Source organism: Ambystoma mexicanum, chromosome 2p (assembly GCF_040938575.1).
Source record: "Ambystoma mexicanum isolate Mex_15411 chromosome 2p, UKY_AmexF1_1, whole genome shotgun sequence".
NCBI classification, from domain to species: domain Eukaryota; kingdom Metazoa; phylum Chordata; class Amphibia; order Caudata; family Ambystomatidae; genus Ambystoma; species Ambystoma mexicanum.
The window spans coordinates 675406635-675429068 of NC_090923.1; the positions used below are offsets into that span (position 1 = coordinate 675406635).

The 22434-nt window shown below is 47.8% G+C and overlaps 1 protein-coding gene across 5 annotated transcripts in view; it reads right to left on the reverse strand.

Annotated features, from left to right (window-relative positions):
* The window catches only part of SAMD4B (sterile alpha motif domain containing 4B), a 1200154-nt gene that overhangs the window by 1011079 nt on the left and 166641 nt on the right, over positions 1-22434 (reverse strand). For all 5 annotated transcript variants that reach the window (XM_069644257.1, XM_069644253.1, XM_069644254.1 and 2 more), the window contains exon 4: positions 2636-2869. In XM_069644257.1, the coding sequence (XP_069500358.1) occupies positions 2636-2869 (234 nt within the window). The remainder of the gene's footprint in view (positions 1-2635; positions 2870-22434) is intronic.

Here is a 22434-nt window from a genome sequence, read left to right on the forward strand (position 1 = left end):
GTTTTTAGCTGGTTGGACAACCTCAGCTGTGTTCGCTATAACTGGTATTATGCTTTCTCTGCAAATGGAGACAAACGACACAGATAATGCACTTTAAAAGGAAATTACCATTTTTGTACATTCTTTTTTTAATACATGGATTCTTTAAATTGTAGTCCTGAAAACTGGTCTGTTTTATCTTGATGAAATGTGGATATTGTGTAAGTTTTATGGAAATGTAATATGTTATTTTTCTTTAATGTTAAAGGTTATTGTAGAACCATATAACATAACTAAATAATAATAGGTGAGATCAGTATTCTTGAGAGAACAATCCATAGGGAGGACTCAAACTAAAAAGGGTAATAACCGATCAGGGATGAATATTAAGAACCAGTACCAGCTTTGCCACCATTAATGCGGGGAGTGACTCGATTGTGGCAAGGATCCGGGAGGAAACAGACACATGGATCCAAACTCCCCTAATCCAAGGCGAAACGCTAAGAGAGAAGTATTCGAAAAGCCTCAACCGTTTAGAAGTGTAAACCTCTGCAGTGGAAGAGGGAAGTGAATCTTGAGAAAAACCATGGTCTAGGGGGAACCTATTAGGAACCTTAAAGAAACCTGTAAATTACCTGGCAAGAACCCATGGAATCTTGAGGCCTGGAAAAGGTCTTCTAGAAGTTTAAGGAAAGTTAAGGAAAGAAGGAAGACGGAGATGAGTCTGGACTAAGAGTACCCACAAGAAGGGCCTCTCTAGAAGGTACCGTTTATATTGTTTTGTTAAATTAGAAGTGGACTATGAAGAATAGGGTTAAGATTTTGTATGGCCCACACTTTCTTTATGGACTAGGGTCATCTATAGGTTAGGGGCTTGTGAATACTATGCATTAGAGATTTGTGAAGGCTGCCTTGTTTAGAGATTGTTCCCATGCAATAGGGGGCATCAAGAAGGAGGCCAGGACTTAAAATAGGGTTGAACTTCATTATTTAGAACCCACACCGGCATTGGATACCTTGAAGAACCCCTGCTTTGTGGTGACCCATCCTGGCCACTGTCTGTTTAGATCAATGCTCATTTAGTTTTTGGTTTAACCCGGGATCCTGTAGGCGTTTATCCAACCATTGCTTTAGAAATTGAGACCCAAATAAAAGGTTTTTAACCTTCAGCCAAGATGTTGAGTGCGTCACTGCTTGGCCCTAGCAGCCCCAACCCACTTCTCCACTCCTAGTGCTTCAAAGAGACCTATGGCTGAAGCCTTTTACAAAAACCTAATTAAATATACAATGTACATAACCACATGTGCTTTAAGAGGTCTTCAAGGACTTGGGAGAAGGATACTAGATGCAGAACTAAGTGAACCTAGAGGAAAATTGGCCCATAAAGCATGACCCTCCTCCCTATGAATACAAACAAAGCAACCATAAACCCACTGGACTGTTTATCTTTACATGCACATTTCCTTAAATTCCATAGGGCCCACATTAATCTAATTCCGAGAATCACAGACCGTATGCATCCATTTCCAGCTTGCCCATATCTCATTTTCTTTCCTTAAGATCAAGGGGTGGATATTCTCAAGCTAACTATATTTATTTCATGTTCCCTCGATAGTCTTAGCGCTTAGTTGTCTGCAGGTTAAAGCACCACATACTGATGTAAGTAACAGTATGCCAATCCACGGACATGCTTCGGTGTTGATTTGGCAGTGTATAAAAGCATAGAAAAAAAAAAGTGAGTGCAGTATTTCTTACAAACTGGTTACAGTTTTCTTCTACTATGTACTGATAGGGTGTGCGTAGTAGACCCATTAATAACAGCACCAATACATTTAAAGGAAAACATTTTGCATTTTTTTGCATATACTTATAATGTATTTTTCTATCATTTGAGTGTGGCCTGTCACTTTAATCTGACAGTACGAAAGCATAGTACGAAAGCATAACATTTTACTTTTGTGACAATACTAGGCCGGTATATCAGGATAGACAATCTTATAGTACTTGCCCCAACGCCAAAATATTCTATTACATTTACGAGGTTTCATTCCCTAGGCTATTGTACCCATACAATGTTAGGCTACACTAACCAAACCAGGGTTTCATCCCATGCCAATCCTCAAAAGGCCTGATTTGTCCATCTCAGGTTTGCCCCCACAACCCCTTTCATTGCGAACACCAGACATTTGGCACCAAAGAATCCAATATTGTTGCGACCACCCAGCTCCTGACACCAGGAGCGTCAGGATCATATTCCAGAGTCCCCACCCTTTGATCACTGCTCCAAATAAGATTCCTCAAAGGAGGCCTACCTTAAAGCTACCAGACACTAGAGGACTCTGGGAATGTATTAGAAGGGTACAGATCTCTCCTACGAAAACCTTGATATCAGGTCAGCCTTCAACAATTAAACAAATGAAGAACCTTGGAGACGAGAACCATTGAAACAAAGCAATCCACATATACACCAGTCATAGATACAACAGGACTAGAACATGTTAGTCTTACACTCTAGCCCCATATGGCACAGAATACTATATTCTCATGAAACAGTATGCCTCCCCTCGACACCAGAAGACCAAAGAGTCCCACTACTCATGATAATACTGCTGTCCTAAGAAACAGTGAAATCTATAAAAAGGTATTAGGTTCTCACCTCTCATGCCACTGCCTTCTTCTTGAAATGTGTTTCGACCTTGCTCATCCGTCTGCTCGCTGCCAGATGAGGCCACACTGCTCTGTGGGGATAAGGGTGCATGATCGGAGGATATAAATGCTGAACGGGCAGCCAGTTCATCTGCACTCAACCAGTCACTGGCGACCTGCTGACTTGTCGGGATCAACGACATGGAACGCTTTAGGGGGCTGGGGTGGATTTGGCAGGAAAGAACTGTAACAAATGGAGATAAGAATGTTAGAATGAGCTCAGGAGGAGTGTCTGCTGTTGCATCAGTTATTTTTTGTCAGAAGAAATGTTAGTACAAGTTACTGAAATATGTATGTATGTTGAATACCGCAAATTCACACTGATACTTTAAGAGCTTAATGTGGATTATTAAATGTGCTATTGTATTGTGGTTCAGACCATTCTGGGGCTCACATTTCTTGAATCACATGCTATGTATATTCCACCATATAGTGGTTGGCTAAAAAAAAAAAAGATATATAGATATATATATATGATACATTACTCACCGTAATCGTATTTCTGATGCTTGTATCTGCTTAGATTCACATGCTGTGCATAGGCCGACATCTAGTGGAAGCTGCTGAGTATTAGTTTGTTTTTTCGAAACTCGAAAATGGGCGTCGACACAGGGCGTGCCAGTAATACTATCCCTAGTGTGACGTCCACTGTACCAATGATCCCTCACGCGTGTAGGACCCTCAGATTGTATATTTTCTGACATGGAGTAGCGCGAGTACAGAAGATCCAAGCAGATAGAAAGATAAGACTACAAGCATCCATGCGCCTTCTCTCAGAGGGGAGGAAGGGCGGGCGCATGTGAATCTAAGCAGATACAAGCAACAGAAATATGATTATGGTGAGTAATGTATCCCTTCTGAGGCTTGTGGAATCTGCTTAGATCACATGCTGTGCATAGATAAGCGAGCAGTATTAGAAGAAGGAGGAGGAGCAATGTGAGATGGATCATGAGCAAATAAATGTCTTAGAACCGCTTGTCCCACTTGAGTATCTGTCTTGGAATGAGTGTCAAGGTAGTAGTGCTGAGTAAAAGTGTGAATAGAGCTCCATGTAGCTGCTTTGCAAATGGTGTCAAGGGGAACATTTGCAATGAAAGCCAGAGCGGCCCCAATTTCTCTTGTAGAGTGGGCTCTTGGCGTAACAGGCAGAGTCTTTTCAGAAAAGGAGTAACATAGCTGGATACAATTAACTATCCACTTGGAGATGGCACCTTTAGAGACACGATCTCCTTCTCTGCCTGTAGCTACGGAGACGAACAGTTGGTCTGTTTTCCTTAGCGGCCTGGTCTTGTCTACATAGTAGAGGACCGCTCTTAGCACATCTAGAGTGTGTAGTTTCAGCTCAGCAGAGCTTTTGGGTTCTTGGAAGAAGGCCGGAAGCTCAATGTACTGGTTAACGTGGTATTTAGTAATTAACTTAGGTGAGAACCTAGAGTGTGTTCGTAGAACCAGTTTATCCTTATGATCAGTAAAGAAAGGATCCTGCACTGACAGAGCCTGAATTTCACTGACCCTTCTTATGGATGTAATGGCTACCAAGAAAGCAGTTATATAGGTCAGGTGTTTGAGACTGGCTTTATGCATGGGTTCAAAGGTTGGGCCCATGAGCTTAGCAAGCACCACATTAAGGTCCCATCCAGGTGGTGGGTTTGAAATGGAGGGTGGAGTCTCTTTACCCCTTCCATGAAGGCTTTAACCACTGGTGCCTTCCACCACAAAACCTTGTTGTGGGAGGTGGTGTAGGCAGACCGCGCTGCCAGGTGTACCTTGAGTGAGTTAAATACCAACCCTGCATCCAGCAGGTGGAGCAAGTATGTGACAATATTGGAAGGAGTGCAATCAACCAGGTTGATTTGCTTAATCTGGCACCAGATAACAAATCTTTTCCATTTATCAAAGTAACAGTACCTCGTGTTAGGTTTCCTAGATTCCTTTAGGATGTCCATACATCTATGGGGTAAGTTGAGATATCCAAACTCTGACTTCAGAAGCCATGCTGCCAGGTTCATTGAGCTGGGTTGAGGATGCACTATTTGACCTTGGTGCTGGGACAGTAGGTTGTATCAGCACGGGAGTCTGATGGGTTCGCACACCGCTAGGCTGCGTAGGTGTGGGAACCACGGTTGCCTCGCCCACATGGGAGCAACTACGATGAGCGTCATTGATTCCCTGTGCATCTTGTTGACCACCTTCCTCATGAGAGGGGTTGGTGGAAAAGCGTATGCAAACATTCCTGACCAGTTCATCCACAGGGCGTTCCCCTTGGAGTCTGGCTGAGGGAACCTGGATGCGCCGTTGAAGGCAAACACTGTTGCCCAGCTGTCGGAAACCGGTGTCAGCAATGCCCGTGGCCACCGTTATGGCGTGGTCTGACGCCAACTCGCCTTCCTGCAGTATCTCCAGGGCCACAGCCCTCTTATCGTCCGGGAGGAAGTCCAGCAGAGGAGCAATCTTAAACCACAGCTCCGTGTTGTAGCGGGCCATAATTGCAAGGGCAGTGGCTGCTTTAATCGTCGTCGCCGCCGACATGACCCGTCGTCCCATGGCGTCCAATTTCTTCCCCTCGCCGTCCGACGGGGATGTTGAAGTCGAAGCAGCCGCCCCCGCTGCTTTCTTCTTGGCCGCCGCCGAGACTACCGAATCCGGGGTCAGCTGCACCCCAAGGCACAAGGGGGCAGAATCCCACACCCCGTACTACTTCTCATACTGGTCTCTCTTGGCAGGTGTCATGGACGGGTTCTTCAGGAGCGCCAGTCCCTCGTCCCAGATGTCGTCAAGTAGTGGGACCGCGAGTATTGTCTTCTTCTTGGCCTCCCGTCGTTGATTGAGGAAGCCTTCCTTCTTCTGTTCTTCAGGGCAGAGCTGGAAGAGCTTGGATGCCCTGGCAATCATGGCGTGGAAGGAGCCAATTTCGTCGGGCGGGAAGGCCCGAGGAGGTGGTGATGGGAGGCCCATCCCATCGTCATCCGTCCCAGTCATGGCGATTTCTGTTCCCCTATCCTCCCTAGGATCAGGGGAAGGGGATGAAGGCTGTGAGGGCCGCGAAGGCTGGAAGAACGGGGGGCGGGTGGGATGAACTCTCCTCCGCTTGCTTGGAGGGCTCCCCAACGGGCCAGGCTCCGCTGGATCGTCCGTTGGGGGCAAGGGCAACCTCATCCTTATCTCCGTACATAAGGCCTGGATCGCCATCAAGATCGCTCCCGAGTTGTCCTGTGGTCCAGGCACCGGCTGCGACGGGCGCAACGTTTGAGGAGTGGAATCCTCCGCCTACACGGGAACCTCGTCGGCACCACCGTCGCTCTCTTTGTCTGCCTCGTCGGTATCCCGCCCGTGGGACCGGACCTCCTCAAACTTTGTTCAGGATCTTCACGACTCTAGCCAGCTCCTCTTCAGATGCTATATCCGTGTCTGTGATGGCCACTGCCCCCCCCCTTTTTTTCTGCCGGGGTTCTCATCGATGGATTGAAGAGGATTACCTCTGCGGAGGCAGGGAAACTCTGGTCCCCGAGGCCGCCTTCACTGGGGTAGCCTCCACACGCTTTGCCAGGGCCGCCACGACTCTCTCGATAGAGGCCTTAGCTGGGTGAATCAAGGCCTTCATGACCTTGATTGATTATTTATATAGCGCCTATACACAATGTATTTCAAAGCGCTTCAAGGAGTGAGGGAACATAGGAAAATACAGGTACATTCAGTTAAAGTCCTTGAAACAATACAGAATGTGAAAAATAACTATCGTAATAGGCCTGTCGACATTTCTGCTAGTGCAAGTGCATAGAAACAAGTAAGGCAAGAGGGAAGGGAAAAGAAGGAGAACAAAGCAAGCAGTAACATTACTATGTCTGACGACAATTGATGTAGTGCAGGAGGTATACAAGAGGAGGGGTTCGAGGGGGCCACGGGGGGGATATGAGTGGGGAGAAGGAGATGAACAAGACACGCTACTGTGCAAATTTGTCTGACAAATTTAAAAAGCAGGGGTGGGGCAGGAGGGAGAACAACAAGGAGGGGAGGAGGGGAGACAGACAAGCTACAATCAAAAGTCAAGGGAACAGATGAGAGTAAGTGCTAAGAGGCGGAAGGCTGAGAGGGAGAAATAAGTGGGATGGGGAGTAGGAAGAAGGTGGAAGAGGAGGGATATATGGAGGGGAGAGGGGGTAGAAAGGCAGATAAGAGGGGCAAGGGTACACCGAGCCAAAAAAGGGGGACAAGGGAGGGTGGGGTCACACAGACACTCATGGGGGGAGAGGGAGCACACAGACACTCACGGGGGGAGAGGGGGCCATCCGGCGTGGACAGGGGTAGACAGGGCCTTTGTTGTGGCCTTAGGTGTAAGGCCCGCTCCCGCCTCTCGGATGCAATGATTGGCTTGGGCGGGCTTGAGGCCTTCACCTTGGGGAGAGGGTGACTGCCTCGCTCCACCTTGGCTGTCTGCCTGGATCGACCGGGACTTCTCCCCAAGTTTCCCCGGGTTCTCCGATTTCCTCTTCCCCGAGCCAGAGCGGTGGCTCGTGGTTGATGGCGTCGGCGAAAGTGCGCCCTGCCTGGCAGCCGAGGAGCCCGACCGTTCAGCGCTCGCAGTGCTTTTCCTTTTGTTGGGCCCCGCATCGCCGGAGCGCCCTCAAAGGATAAGCCCGCTCGTACCTCATCTCACCTGCTGCTGGGCTCTTCCCCTCCAGCCAGTTGGTGAGGCGGATACGCCGATCATTCATGGTCCACTCCGGCATGTTCTTGCAAAACGCACAGTCCTTCTCCACGTGCATTTTGTCTTCGTGAAGGCAGTAAAGGCATCTAGAATGCTCGTCCTGCGTGAAGACATTCTGCAATCTGCATCCAGTGCAGTTCCTGAACAGCTTGGATTCAGGCGTCGTGCTTCCTTTGTCCTGGGCCATGTCCACGCGGAGTAGGCTTCAGATCTTCTGTAATCCTCCAAGAAGTGGAACTCGACGTAACTTCGCCCTTGAGGGGCGTAGAAAATTCCGATACGGGTCCCCGTTGATCGGAAGTAGAAACGGTGGAGCTTGAGGCTCGATTGACCGAAAAAATGAGATTAAACTCTTTGAAAAATCGCAAAACGCAGTAAAAGCTTGAGAGCTATAGCACGAGGACTCCCAACACTTGAATGTGCAGTAAAAAACTGAAGATGGCTGCCATGGGAGGGGCTTAGGTAGAGGGCAGTCATTGGCTGGGGGCAGTATGACCCAGAGACCAGGGATTGGTTATTATGAGAAAGTTCAGAAACTGATTTTTTTCTTTACCAGGGATTCCCAGCCCGACTGTAACGCTCACCTGAATCCCTCGGAGGCGCAGGTCCGGGCTGGGAGATTTCAGTGTCTTCTAGGGTCACGCGCAGGCCTCTGGTAACACCCTGGATGGGCCCTCTCCTCACCGTAATTTTGACCTGGAAGGTGAGATGTCTGCAAGTAGGAGAACAAGGGGTTAATGTATGTCTGGTTGGCCAATCTGACTTTCCCCTTTCTGGACTCCCCACGTTACTCGTAGACTGAATGTGCTCACCTTAGATAGGTGAAAGCGGAGCTCTCCATCCTGCGTCTGTGCAGGGGCGCTAATGCCAGTTGCTTCACTGGTTAATAGCCCAGCCTCTTGATTGCAGAGGATGAAGTCGGGGAGCAAGGCCGTCGTTAGCCGCATGAACGGTAATTGCTTGAATATGGAGTTTTATTTATATGTCCCCTTAAATGTCTCTTGCCTTTGCAGGTCCGGTATGCAGATAAGGTAAGCGAGAAGAATGCCGGAGCTCGTGAAGGCACGTAAGCAAAAGAATGTTATTCGAAGTTAAATGCACTTCTTAATGTCTCTTTTCCCTTTTTCAGGTAGCCGTAGCAGCCGGCGTTGGAGATGGACGCCGAGATACGTGCCGGAGTATGGGCAAGCAGATTACAGCTAGAAGCTACGTGAGTAGTGATGGCGTACAGTGCCCCTAAAGATGTCCTTGTTTTTGCAGGTGCGGTTAAACAGCGCTTGGCGGAGATCGAGGCGTACGTGGCACAGGTAAGCAAAATTATCACAGAGGTTCACTAACCAATGTTCTTTGTTTCCGCAGGGTTGCCGGAGTATGAAGAGTGCGGTACGCGGCCTCGGAATGCACCGATGGACAAGGCAAGTGCAGCGCTGGTTTTGCCTTGTCCTAACCTGGTGTCCTTGTTCTCTTTCAGACGCTGCTGAAGACTGAAGACTGGTTTTCCGGGAGGTAAGACTGAAGATTTCTTGTTCACAGATGCAGAAGCTGAAGATTCTCTGGAGCTGACACGGTGAGCGTCCTGCTGCTAGTGCAGAATAACGCGAAGCACGTTGCACTGATCGGGTGTGGTTTAAATAGGCCACTGGAGTGCTTAGGTGTCTCCTTCCACAGCCTTGCCCAGGCAAGAAAGAAGTTCCAGCTTCCAGAACAGTTCCAGTATCCAGTCCCAGGGAGTGGTGCTGGCCACACCCAGAAGGTAAAGTAGTTCCAGCCAGGAATGGATGAGGATATCATCCTACAGATAAGTGAGCAGCATGGTCTGCAGCAGGTAGGTCCACCCAAGCACCATTCCTCTCAATATGAGCCCGGCGCTTCCTGTGCCGGGACTGGGTTCCCTTATGAGCCTGGCGCCACTGGCACCAGGACAAGGTCCAAAAGGCCCCTGTGGGGACCGACTGGTGCCTGGAATTGAAGTTGTGACCCTGCTTCCAAGGATGTTGGGCTGGATTTGACTCTTTGGAGGCAGCGGTCATGACAGCACCCCCCCCTCAAGGCCCCTCCCAAGCTTGTCTCCTCCGGAGGCTTTGGCTTGTTGGGGAAAGTCCGATGAAACTTCCTGACTAGACGAGGTGCATGGACATATTCTGAAGGCTCCCAAGATCTCTCCTGCGGGCCAAATCCCTTCCAATCAATCAGGTAGTACAGTTTCAATTTGGAAATTTTGTACTGGATCTGTGGTAAATTGACTAAGTAAAGTTAATGGCAACTTTACCCTTTTCTGGGGGACTGTAGTCAGCCCCAGAAATGGAGTCAGTGGTAAGTCTAAAAGACAACCCTGTGCCACTGCACTGAAAGTGCTGTGTAACACACAAGAGGGGGACTACTGAAGTGGTGTACTTCAGAGTCCACAATCCTAAAAACAGGTAAAAGACACATGGCAAAACATGGGGAAGAGTTGAGGAAAAGCTCACACTCTTACCAAGTGAAAGAAATAAACTCCAGAAGTCCAGCAAAGCTGCTGGACTCACTAGGTGAGGGAAATTAGCCATAAATGAGAATTCTCCCTAACAGTGCTGACACGCAAGAAGCCATGAGGCCGAAGAGTCTCTGTAGCCACCAGACCGTCATGTGAGAGGCCTGGAGGAAAAGTTGGCACGTGGTGACCGGTCTGCAATCATGTCCTGTCAGGAAAACTCTAGTATTGACTGCATCCCAACAGAAACCCAGAAAGATCAGGTCTTGAGAGACCGTCATGGACGATTTCAGCCAATTCACTGACAGCCCAAAATGGAACAGAAGCTGAAGGAGTGACTGAAAACTGGTAGTAGCAGTCTGTGTATGGATATACATGGACCCCTGTAGTCTGAGGAATGCTGCAATGACTGACATCTTCGTAAAGACACGTGGTGCCGAGTTGAGACCAAATGGGAGCACACAATACCGGAAGTGTTCCGCTCCCACGGAAAACCGCAGATATTTTAGTAACCAAGGAGACTAAGCAAAGGAGTTTCTGGAACCTCCCTCGCTTCCTGCCTGGTCAGACACGCTGGAGCCAGAAGTGGGCTTCACCAATGAATCCTGCCAAAGACAAAACGAACAAAGGGACCAAACCTGGTTTGGCGCGCAGAGTAAATCTCAAGAAGTACCTTACAAACAGGAAATTGTGAAAAAAGAAGACCGGGCCATTTTGACAAAATGGGCACCTATGGGTGGAATACTGCAGCCGAGTATTCAGCCTGCGGTAAAAACACACAATGGTAGTAAAATTAAACCACTGCCATCAGGGATTAATTGTAGTAATGGTAAAAAAAAATGTTGACAGGAGAAGGTAGACAAATAGGATACTAAGTAACCCCCCTCTCCCCCTTTAGTGAGACAGCACTAATGCTGATTGCTTATAAAAAATGTCTCTACTGTTTTTAGATCAAATAATTGATTCCAATCAATGTATTAAGATGGAATGAGCATACAACCAATGCAAGGGATCTGTCCACTTGTTAGCGCTCTCTGGGCTTTTGTGCAGGTCTTTTTTGCCTTATGGCTACTTCTGCAACTAACTGTCCCGTGGGTAGACAAGTAGATGCCCCAAAATTGTGCCCCCCACACCTTTAATAAGGTTGGGCACATTGGTCCAATTTAGAAGGCAAGAGAGCCGCACAAACAAATAGGAGCATGCGCTCATCGGTGCTCATTGTAATTTTATTGACCCTATACCCTGGGTCTCACCTTGCTGCTTTTGCAAGAAACCACCATGACAATTGTGCAGGGAAACGGAACAAAAACGTAGGTAAATGGCCCGGTGAATGACCCCGCTCACAGGTTTCAAATCAGATTCCCTCTCCAAGCCCATTCGGGCAGCCGGTCGAGTGAATCAAATTAATGTGAGCGGTCGTTGCCACTGTCCACTTATCTTCTTAATCTGAGGTGATCATCTGGTGCCATCCAGGTTTACTTTGGAGCGCAGCCACTCTGCCACGACACCAAAGACCGCTTCCGACTACGTCACCGCTCTGTGTTAGGTCTGGGTTTTTGGTTTCGTAGCTCTGCTTCTTCGCCGCTCCGAAAGGCATAGAGGACTTCGCTGGCAAGCAATCTGCGTCACTCAAATGCACAATACACTATAGTAGACTGGTGCGAATAGAGTTAATGAGTCTTAACCAGAGACTGCTTCTGACTCCTCCAGAACTATTAAGAATATCCACATTCGCTCTTCCCTTGATCGACTTCTGAAACCATTCCTTTGCCACTGGCTCCTTCCCACTATCCCTCAAGCACTCCCTTGTGCGGCATCTTGTAAAAAAAAAACAAAAAAAAAAAAACCTCTGCTGACTCTTCCTGCCCATCTAAGTTAAGACTTCAAGTGGTAATACAAGTTCACCTTTGGTACAAGACTGTACTACTATGTTAAAGTGGTAGCTGTAGCTGAGCAGCCAGGCTTATCTCAAGAGTCTATGAGAAGTAGCAGAGATTACACAAAGGACCACAATTACTGTGACTCAAGCAAACACTGACTCAAGGTTTCAGGTAAAAAAAAAAATATATAAGTACATTTATTTTTAAACCATCCATTATAAAACACAACACTTTTATAAATTCAAAACCACACGTAAAATAAACCACACACAACCAATTCCACTCGCATCAGTAAATTCAAGGTAAGTACATTAGGGTTTGACAGATCGGTGTTGCGATACCAACGCGTATCCGCGGATAGAAATGCTCACAAAGTTAAAACACGCTTTGTACTTAAGAATTCTAAACAAGGGAAAAGTGAATAAAAATAATTTTTCAAGGCAAGGAGACTCGAAGACTTATTCAATGATACAGATTAAAGTCAATAGGCCTGCGCCAGTGTCAATGGAGCAGATGCTCAGTTGCCGAGGATCACATGTTGAACAGTTCGAGATGCCAAGAGTTTGTAAATATTGTCAAATGGAAGGAAAAGTTATAAGAAGGAGGGAAGAAAGAACAAATCTTCATGGAGGAAAAGGGTTCACCCTGATTCCGGCTGGTCAGACGGAGAGAAAGACCAAGTGTGCACAGTACCTTATTCCGTGGGAGAAAAGCTGGTGCCACGGCAGTTGTTCCTGGTAGTTCCTGCAGACACACGGTTCCTGCGGCTTCAGTCATGGGGACAAGAAGGACGACGTCTGGAGCGATCTGCACTACCCAGGGATGAGGCCAGCAGCGAGAAAGACAAGGATGAATAAAAGGTGCGCTCCTTTAAATAGAGAGGGCTCTTCTGATGGCTATCCGGACCACTACAGCACAGCAGTGTATTTCGACCCAGGAGAGGATGCTCTGACTGAAGAAAAGACGAGCTGGTTGGTCCCACCAGGCTCAAGAGAAGACGACTCCAGACTGGATCTTCTCTTAGTCGTTAAAGAGGTAGATGGCTCAGGACTGCAGCAAGGCTTCACCGGGATTCTGGGTTGCAGCAGCCGTCTTCTTCTCCGCTTCTTTCTGGTTCCTTGTAGTTCGAGGCAACCTTGCCTTCTCGCTCATGAGTCCTGCCTTTTATGCCAAAATCCCCCATTCACACAGCCTGGCTTTCAATCACTCAGCAGGGGGGTTGTCCGACCAGACAACCACCTAAGCCAGACCCTCCAGCTGATCGCGATTTTGCGAACCCGAATAATGCGAATAATAATTTTGCGAATAATAATGTTTTTACTTTTTTTTAATGTAATCTGCAAACATTACTGTTTTAAAAAAATAACACTCAGGTTCTCAACTTTTTTTTTTTTTTTTTACACAAGAAATGAAATGCGCTAACACATCTCATCACTTGCGCCCCAAAAAAAGTGCAGCCCAATACACAAGGGACAAATTAATGGGCACATTTTAAATGCGCGCCCATTCAGATGGCCTATTTCACTTCCTTGATCAAATAAAGCGGCGTTTCTGTCAATGTAAAAGCGCATCCCTCATTTCCAAGCAAGATGCACTTTTAAATGTGCAGAAATTGTAGGCAACCCTACGCGCACGGGATGTGGGGCTGCCACTGCATGACAGGGTCTTTCCTGACCCTGTCATGCATTCCTCAAACAGGATAAAAATGCATTTTTTGGTCGCATTTTACAGCAGCAGGCACCTGGAGGACCTGTCCCTGTGAAAGGTGTTGGGAGCTTGCAGAACACTGTCGGAAGAGCGATTCTATTCAGAGTACTGCCCATTTCGATGACAAAAATCTATAGAATGTTACAATTTGACCTATTTCGTCCAGTACTATTAGATCGATTTTTATAAATACTGAACATGTGTTGCGGTGGTGTCTTCCGCGCCCCATGTTCAGGATTTTTGGTCTAGGGTGGTTGTGTTTTCCCCTTTTTCCTCAAAATTGGAGGTGGGGACAGAAAATAACGAAAAAGGGACCCTGGGGAGTCGGATCCGACCCACGTTAGAGGGCCGGATCTGGCACCGTAGGGTTGCAGGGGAAGCGGCAGCGACCAAGCAATTAAGTAGGGTAGGCGGTGGGTGGTGGAGAAAGGTACATTTTCGGTTTGGCTGAAGTGCAAATCAATTTGCAGCGAAATGACTACGGTCAATTCCGTTGCAAATAATTACACTTCGGTCTAACAACCCAGAACACCATTCAAGGCAGCTGGCCAGCACACAATTTGTGCTACAGCTCAAGCCTGTGGAAATGCGCCGGTCACCTTTGAGAATAAGGTGACCTGCTCATTTCCAAAAATGGGTTGTCTAAAAATAAAATAGCATATCCTCCGTTCTTTTTTCAAATGCCCCATTATTTGAGGAAATGGGTCAAAATCTACATTTAAAAAAAATAATAAAATAGTTACACTATGAGGGAGAGTGATGGGTGAGATGTGAAGTGATAGGCAAGAAAGCAGAGAGAGCAGTGGGTGAGAGGAGGAAGCTGTGCACAAGAGAGCAGAGGAAGCAGTGATGCGGTGGGCCAGAAATCTGAGAGCGAGCAGAGGTACAGAAAGTAGAGGGAGCGTATGGTCAGTGAGCCAAAAAGCAGAGAGGAAGAGGTTGGCCAGAAAGAGGCAGTGAGCTGCAGATTGGGAAAAAGGATGAGGGAAGAGTGCGATAGAATGGGAGAAAGGATGCAAGATGCAGAAGCAGCACAAAAGAATGAGGGACTGTATATTGCGGGAGGAATTGTAGAGTGTAAGGTGTGAGTTGGGAGTATGATTTGGAGTGTGGCAGGGGCTAGGCAGTGCAAATTGTGACTTGACAGTGTGACATAGCACGTGAGTATTTGTATGACAGAGTGAGAGGTTAAGGAATGTAAGTTGTGATGGAGAGTTGGTGAGATTTGTGTTGGTGAGAGGTGTGTGGGTGTTTGGGGGATTGGAGAACATAGAAGAACAAGTTACTTCTTACCTTGTAACGTTCTTTCGACGGGATGTTCCTCCGACGTATTCCTCATCTTAGATATCTCCTTCCAGCTCTGCTGGCCTCGGAATATTTTTTCTCTAGAGGGCGCTGCGCGTCGACGTCCTCCGAGTCGATGTCCCTCGACAGCCGCCGTATCGACGTTGACGTCATCCTGCCTATAAAGGCCGCGCGCAGCGTCAGTTGCTCAGTTCCGTTTTGTAGCCCACAATAATACTTTCTGGACTAGACTAATCACCCTGAAGGAGCGTAAGCTGCAACAAAAAGGGAAGCAGAACTGCGGGGATGGATGGGAGGGTCGATGAGGAATACGTCGGAGGAACATCCCGTCGAAAGAACGTTACAAGGTAAGAAGTAACTTGTTCTTCGAAGGGATTGTGTCCTCCGACGTATTCCTCATCTTAGATAGGCTCCCATAGCAGTATTCTATTATTGGAGGAGGGAGTACTGACTTCACGCTGTCTTCTATTGATGAATAGAATGCAGTACAGCACTTCCAAACCTAGTCTCTTGACTGGAGGAGGAATACAATTTGTAAAATTGTGTAAAGGTATGGACAGGCGACCATGTAGTGGCCGCACAGATGTCTTTAACCGGCACACCTCTTTTGAGGGCCGATGAAGCTGCAATACCTCTGGTCGAATGAGCCCTAAGGTTTTGAGGGGGCTCTTTCCTTGCCAGTTTATAACATTCCAGAATGGCTAGAATGATCCATCTGGAAATGGTCTGCTTAGTTATTGGTAACCCCAGCTTGTGACCTGTGTAACCTACAAACAGCTGGTCTGCCTGTCTTATCCTGGCTAGTCTACTGATGTAAAACACTTAAAGCCCTTCTAGGGTCTAGCCTGTGTAACCTCTCTTCCTCTTTCCCTCTTCCTCTTTCCCCGGAGTAGGAGGAGGATAGAAAGATGGTAGGGTAATCTTCTGAGTGATATGGAATTCAGAAACCACCTTTGGGAGGAAATTAGGCTTCACTTGCAGGACAACTTTGTCTTTGTGAAATATTGTGTGAGGGGGTTTACAAGAAAGCTTGTAATTCGCTCACCCTTCTAGCAGATGTAAGTGCTATTAATAAAACAGTTTTAAGGGTAAGGAATCTTAACGAACAAGAATGGAGTGGTTCGAAAGGTGTGCCCATCAGGAAAGTTAGTACTAAGTTTAAATCCCATAGGGGAACTTGGAATGGTCTTGGGGGATAAACATTGGTTAACCCCTTTAGAAACTGTATTACCAAGGGTAACTTGAAATAGGATGGTTCTTCCGCAGTGCGCTTAAAGATGGATAGCGCTGCGAGATAGCCCTTAATGGTGCCAACTTGAAGGCCTGAATTCGCCAAATATAGAAGGAAGGACAAAACCATTGGTGTACCACATGAAAAAGGGTCGATATTCTGTTCTCTACACCAGCTGCAAAATCTGTTCCAACGGCAGCGGTATAAAGACTTTGTTGCTGGCCTCCTTGCCGAAAGCAACACCTCCATAACATCATCAGGGAGGTCCCAATCCTTGTACCTCAACCTTTCAGAAGCCAAGCGTGAAGGTTGAGGGTTTTGATGTCTGGATGGAGAACCTGACCTCCCTTCTGTGAGAGTAGGTTCTCTCTGAGTGGAAGTCAAATTGGAGGGCAGATGGACAAGTCTAGAGAGTCCGGGTACCACGTTCTCCTGGCCCAATCCGGGGCAATTAGGATCATGGTTCTCCGGAATCTTCTCAACCTCCTGATCATTTGAGGAATGACCGGGACCGGTGCGAACACGTACAGAAGCGGAAACTCCCAGTCCACTATGAACGCGTCTCCCAGAGCTCCTCTCGGGGGAAATTCCCTTGAGCAGAATAGATCGCATTTCCTGTTGATGCTGGTGGCGAACAGATCCACCTGAGGGGTTCCCAAAGGGCGAAGATCTCTTGAAGGACTTCCTGAGCTAGTTCCCACTCGTGGGAGACTGTGCTCTGCCTGCTCAGAGCGTCCGCTGTCAAGTTCTTCTCTCCGGCTAGGTGAACTGCCGATAGAGAGATTCCTTCTTGGATTGCCCAAAACCAGAGCTGCATCGCCTCTCTGCACAGGGGTTGTGATCCTACGCCTCTTTTGTTGAGGTAATGCATGGCCACTGTGTTGTCCGTCATTATCAGGACGTTTTTCCCTGATACAGCTGGCAGGAACGCCTTCAGCGCAAGTCTGATGACTCTCAGCTCTAACAGGTTGATATGTAGTCTGGACTCCGATGGAGACCAACGACCGCTGATGGTCAAGTCGTTGGCGTGGGCTCCCCACCCCGTGAGTGAGGCATCCGTAACTACTGTTATCTCCGGCCAGGGTTGCCAAAACTGTTCTCCTTTCAGAATGTTCTCCTGACAGGCCCACCACTGAAGGTCTCGAGCCACCCTGTCGGGAACCTGAAGAAGATCTGTCATTCTACCTGAGAATTGGGACCACTGAGTCCTCAGTGCCCACTGGAGGGATCTCATTCTCAGGCGAGCCTCTGGCACTAGGAAAATGCAGGATGCCATGAGGCCTAGCAACCTCAAAAAGTCGAAGGCTGGGAGATGTTGGGCATCTTGGAACTTGGTAACGATCTGTAGAATATCTTGAGCCCTCACCTCTGGTGGCGAGGCTTTTCCCAGGGAATTGTCCAGGATCGCTCCTATGAACTGGAGTCTCTGTGATGGTATCATTTGTGACTTCTTTAAATTGAGGGAGAAGCCCACTTTGTGAAGGGAGTGGCACACGTGATTTAGCTGGATCTGAGCTTGTTCCAAAGACACAGCCCTGATCAACCAATCGTCCAGGTAGGGGTAGACGTGAATCCCTTCCCTCCTTAGACTTGCCGCCACTACCGACATTAACTTGGTGAAGACCCTCGGGGCGGAGGTCACCCCAAATGGCAGCACTCAAAATTAATAGTGAGAGTTGCCAATTGCGAACCTCAGGTATTTCCTGTGTTGGAGATGGATAGGCACATGGAAATAAGCATCCTGAAGGTCCAGAGATACCAACCAGTCCTGGAACTGAAGGGCCTGGAGGATCTGAGAGAGTGACCATCTTGAATTTGTCTTTCCTGAGGAATTTGTTCAATTCTCGCAAGTCTCAGTCCTCCGTCTTTCTTTGGAATGAGAAAATAAGGGGAGTACCAGCCCTTGTTCCTCTCCGCTACAGGTACCGGTTCTATGGCACCTTTCTCTAGCAGGTCGAAAATTTCCTGCAAGAGGAGCGGATCTGGAGCTTTCTGAGAGCTGATCCCCGGTGGATGACTCTGAGGTATGCGTAGGAGAGGCAGGCAGTAACCTTGGGCAACTGTTTCCAATGCCCAAGCATCTGACGTGATAGCCTGCCATTCCGCCAGATGTTGAGTCAACCTGCCTCCTACAGGTGTCCTGTGAGGGAAGTCCTCAGAGTGGTTTTGGGGCGGCTGATGCGGATGCCGATGATAAAGAGGCACCTGCTGTTGCTGCGGCTTTTGAATATCTACCCCGTCCACCTCGGGTAGTTCTTCTTTGTCCCCTTTGAGCCGGACGTCCTCTACCTCTTCCGAATGCGGAGTAGAAGCGAAAGGACTTGCCCCTTGCAGGGCGAAAAGGTGTCTGGCGGATTGCAGCGCCTAGGGATTTTGCTGCTGCTTTTGAAGTTTGCAGTTTCCCTAAACTGTCATCCGCCGTTTTCCCGAACAAAGAAGAGCCATCGAATGGCATGTTCAAGAGCCTGGCTTGGACATCAGGGGCAAAACCAGACTTTCTCAACCAAGCGAATCTCCTGGTTGTTGTACTTGCCGCCATTGCTCTGCTGCTACTGTCAGCCGAAGCAATCCCCGTCTGGAGGGATTCGCACATAGCGTCTTTACCGTCCTGTATGATATTCAGGAACGCCTCCCTTTATTCTCCCTCTGGGATGCAGTCAGCCGCTGTAGAAGCACACTCCCAAAGTGTATGGCTGAATCTAGCAAGGGTGCAAGTAGCATTAACACATTTTAACGCCATGCTACATGCCGAAAAAAACTTTCTTTGCCATAGCATCATATTTTTTATCGTCCCTGTCCTTTGGGACGGTAGGATAAGCCGTCTTGACATCGGTAGAAGATGCTGCCTGTACCACCAGACTTTCTGGGGATGGGTGTTTTGACAAAAACTCCGGGTCTGTAGAGGATACCCTATATTTTGTAGACAGTTTTTTATTTACTGCCGGGACAACATCTGGGGTTTCCCAGTTCGTCATAATCTTCCTCTGAAGAGCTTTATGAAAAGGCACCACAGGATCCTCCTGTGGGCCTTTGTCAAGAATATCCGTGAGGTCATCTTGTTGGAAAGATTGTGAAGGTGCAGACCACCCCATAAACTGTGATCCTGGCCATTAAGGCTCTATAGGGGGTTTCAGCATGCTCCCCCGGGTCTGGCCTAGCAAACTCCACCTCAGGGGAAGTGTCTAACCCACTTGCCTCATGTAAGGAATCATGAAGATCCTTTAACCTGCGTTCTTCAGAGGAAAATTCCTCTCTAATTGGGTTACAGGTCCCTGCAACTCAAATGTGTCTTCCTGTTCAGACAATTCACCCTCTTCCATAATTGAGGACATTGTTCTCAATTGTTCTGAACTCATAAAGGGTGTAAATCCCAGTTCCAAGGCAGAGGGTGCCGAACTTGTCATAATCGGCCTCGAAAACGTCGATGTCGTCGAAGGCTTCTAGCGTGGCGTCGAAAACAAAGGCGGAGGCCTCGATGACCTCGACAGAATTGGGATTCTACTCGACAATCTCGAAGCCATCGTCATCGAGGACCTGGGGATAGTCACTGGGTGTGTCGTGACCGTGTCTTTTCTTGGTGTCGACGCCGGTGTCGAAGATGGCGTTGAGTCGACAGACCTGTGTGTCGTAGGTCCCTTCGACAACGGCGTCGAAGACACAGACCTTGGCGTCGACGGCACCTTGGAGGAAGGTTTGGAGGTCATAGTCCTACTCGAGAGTTCGAGACGCGCTCGAGAGGTTTCCTTCGCCGGGTACTGCGACCCGCGGCGTTTTTGACCTTCGGGTCTTTCGACCAGAGCATCGCTCTCGGCAGTCTTCGAGGGGGTCGAGGCCGCTTTCTCGAAGACGCTCATATTTTTGCGGAATTCCTCCCATTCAGCCCGGGAACTATGTTTCGTGGGGCAAGGGATTCTTTTTGGTGAAATAGAGGAAGAGGAAGACGGAGAAGGGGATCTTTGACGTCTCCTCTTCGAGTGCTTCGATCTCGAGGAGTGATGGGACCCACTCCGAGACCTGGAACGCGAATGGTGACGAGGAGACGAATGTCTCGACTTCGTCGACGAAGAAGGAAGCTTTAAAAGTCTTACCTTTCTCCAGCTTCCCCCTACGCACCTTCAGGGCCTTAGCTGTCATGGACATACAGTCCTCGCACTACGAGCAATGGTGTTCAGCTCCCAAACACCACAGACAAACCCTGTGAGGGTAGTCAGCGACATATTTTTCCCACAATCTCGGCATTTTTTGAAGCCGGATCGAGGAGTTGTCGGTTCCGACGAAGAAGCCATCGAGTACGGATCGAATATCTCGAGGTAAATAGATTTAATCTGACAAAAACTGAGCAACGGTATTCCGAGGCACTGAGTAAGCGCGGAAAAACCGAACTGAGCAACAGACGCTGCGCGCTGCCTTTATAGGCAGGATGACGTCGACGTCGATACGGCGGCTGTCGAGGGACATCGACTCGGAGGATGTCGACGCACAGCGCCCTCTAGAGAAAAAGATTTCCGAGGCCAGCAGAGCTGGAAGGAGATATCTAAGATGAGGAATACGTCGGAGGACACAATCCCTTCGAAGGGGAATATTTTCAGCATTACAATTGATAATGATCAGTTTAGTTAATACTATTAAATAGGCATGTACATTAAACAAGAAATGTAGCCAAATCAAACACTGTTCTGCCAAGCCAGCGACATCTGGGATTCTTCCTATTAAATTAATACAAAAGATACCTAATGATACCCTGGCTCTCTTGTAGCCTTGCACTCTGGTTATTTCCTGCAATGTGGCAATCTTACACCCTCCAGTTAATACAAAATGTCCTGCAAAAATGCCGCAATAAAGGTTTGTGCCGCAAAATTTGCCATTTCATGCCGCAAAATCCTGGAAGATCTGCTAAGCCAATCAATACAAAGTGTGACTTGGGTCTCCAAGGAGACCCTGTGCAGGGGGTGACTACACCCCTCCCTCACATTCAGCCCACCTAGACACCCAGATGCCAAAGGAGGGCTTCTGGTCAGAAGCCCACCAAAGGTCAGCGAACAAAGGAGGCAAACCTGGTTTGACACGCAAAGAAAGACCCAAGAAGGATGTTTACAAAAAGAAATGGCGACTAAACCCAACTGGAGCCGAAATAAGTATTTGGGCTAGCGGGTTTAAAGCTTGAGGCTATTAAAATAGCCTAAAACAATACCACGTTATGTGATATAATCGCGGTAGAAAAATTAGGGTAGATACCACTGCCACCAGCCAAGTCTTAATGTTAAGGGAGCAAAACAATGCTCCAAGAGGTACAGATAAAAAGGGCTAAGAATTAACCCTTTCCAATACTACATATAGGATGGGGTGTACTGGATCTGTGGTTAAATGACTATTTAACGTTAATGGCAACTTTAGCCTTTTCTGGGGGACAGTAGTCAGCCCCAGAAATGGAGTCGGTGGGAAGTCGAAACGACAACGCTGTGTCACTGCACTGAAGGTGCTGTGTAACACAAAGTGTGGGGCTACTGAAGTGATGTACTCCAGAGTCCACAATCACAAAAACAGATGAAATACACATGGAACACAGGTAAGAGTGGGGGAAAAGCGCACACTCTTATCAAGTGGAAAAAATAAACTCCAGAAATCCAGCAAAGCTGCTGAGGGACTCACTAGGTAAGGGAAATTAGCCATAGAATGAGAATTCTCACTATCACTACCAAGCTGCATCAACCAGCTCTTCAGCTCCTCCACCAATGCAACTACATGATGGCCTTGTCTGTCATCACCGATCTCCGTTAGGGGAGGACTGTAGGGGCATTACCAAAGACTTATGGGTGCTGTCTGTCATCAGCAGGGGTTTAGACTCCCTCTTTCCCCCTCAATTGAAGCAGGCCGGGTCCCTCTCACTTGGCGCAGAGATTACCATGCACCTAGAGAGGACTATGGTTTTGAGTTCGTTTCTTTTTGTATTTTTTTCACCGGGTATGAGTGGGAGCTTTTCCCCCACTCTTACCCATGGTTTGCTATGTGTCTTACCTGTTTTTGTGATTGTGGACTTTGGAGTACACCACTTCAGTAGTCCCCCTCTTGTGTGTTACACAGCACCTTCAGTGCAGTGACAGGGTTGTCTTTTAGACTTCCCACCGACTCCATTTCTGGGGCTGACTACTGTCCCCCAGAAAAGGGTAAAGTTGCCATTAACTTTACTTAGTCATTTAACCACAGATCCAGTAAACCCCATCATACATGGGGTACTGGAAAGGGTTACCCTGTATCCCTTTTTATCTGTATCTCCTAGAGCATTGTTTCGCTCTTAACATTTAGACTTGGCTAGTGGCAGTGGTATCTACCCTAACTTTTTTACCGTGATTATATTATATAAACGTGGTATTGTTTTAGGCTATTATATTAGCCTTGAACTTAAACCCGCTTGACCAAATACTTTTTCTTTTGGCTCCGGTCGGGTTTATTC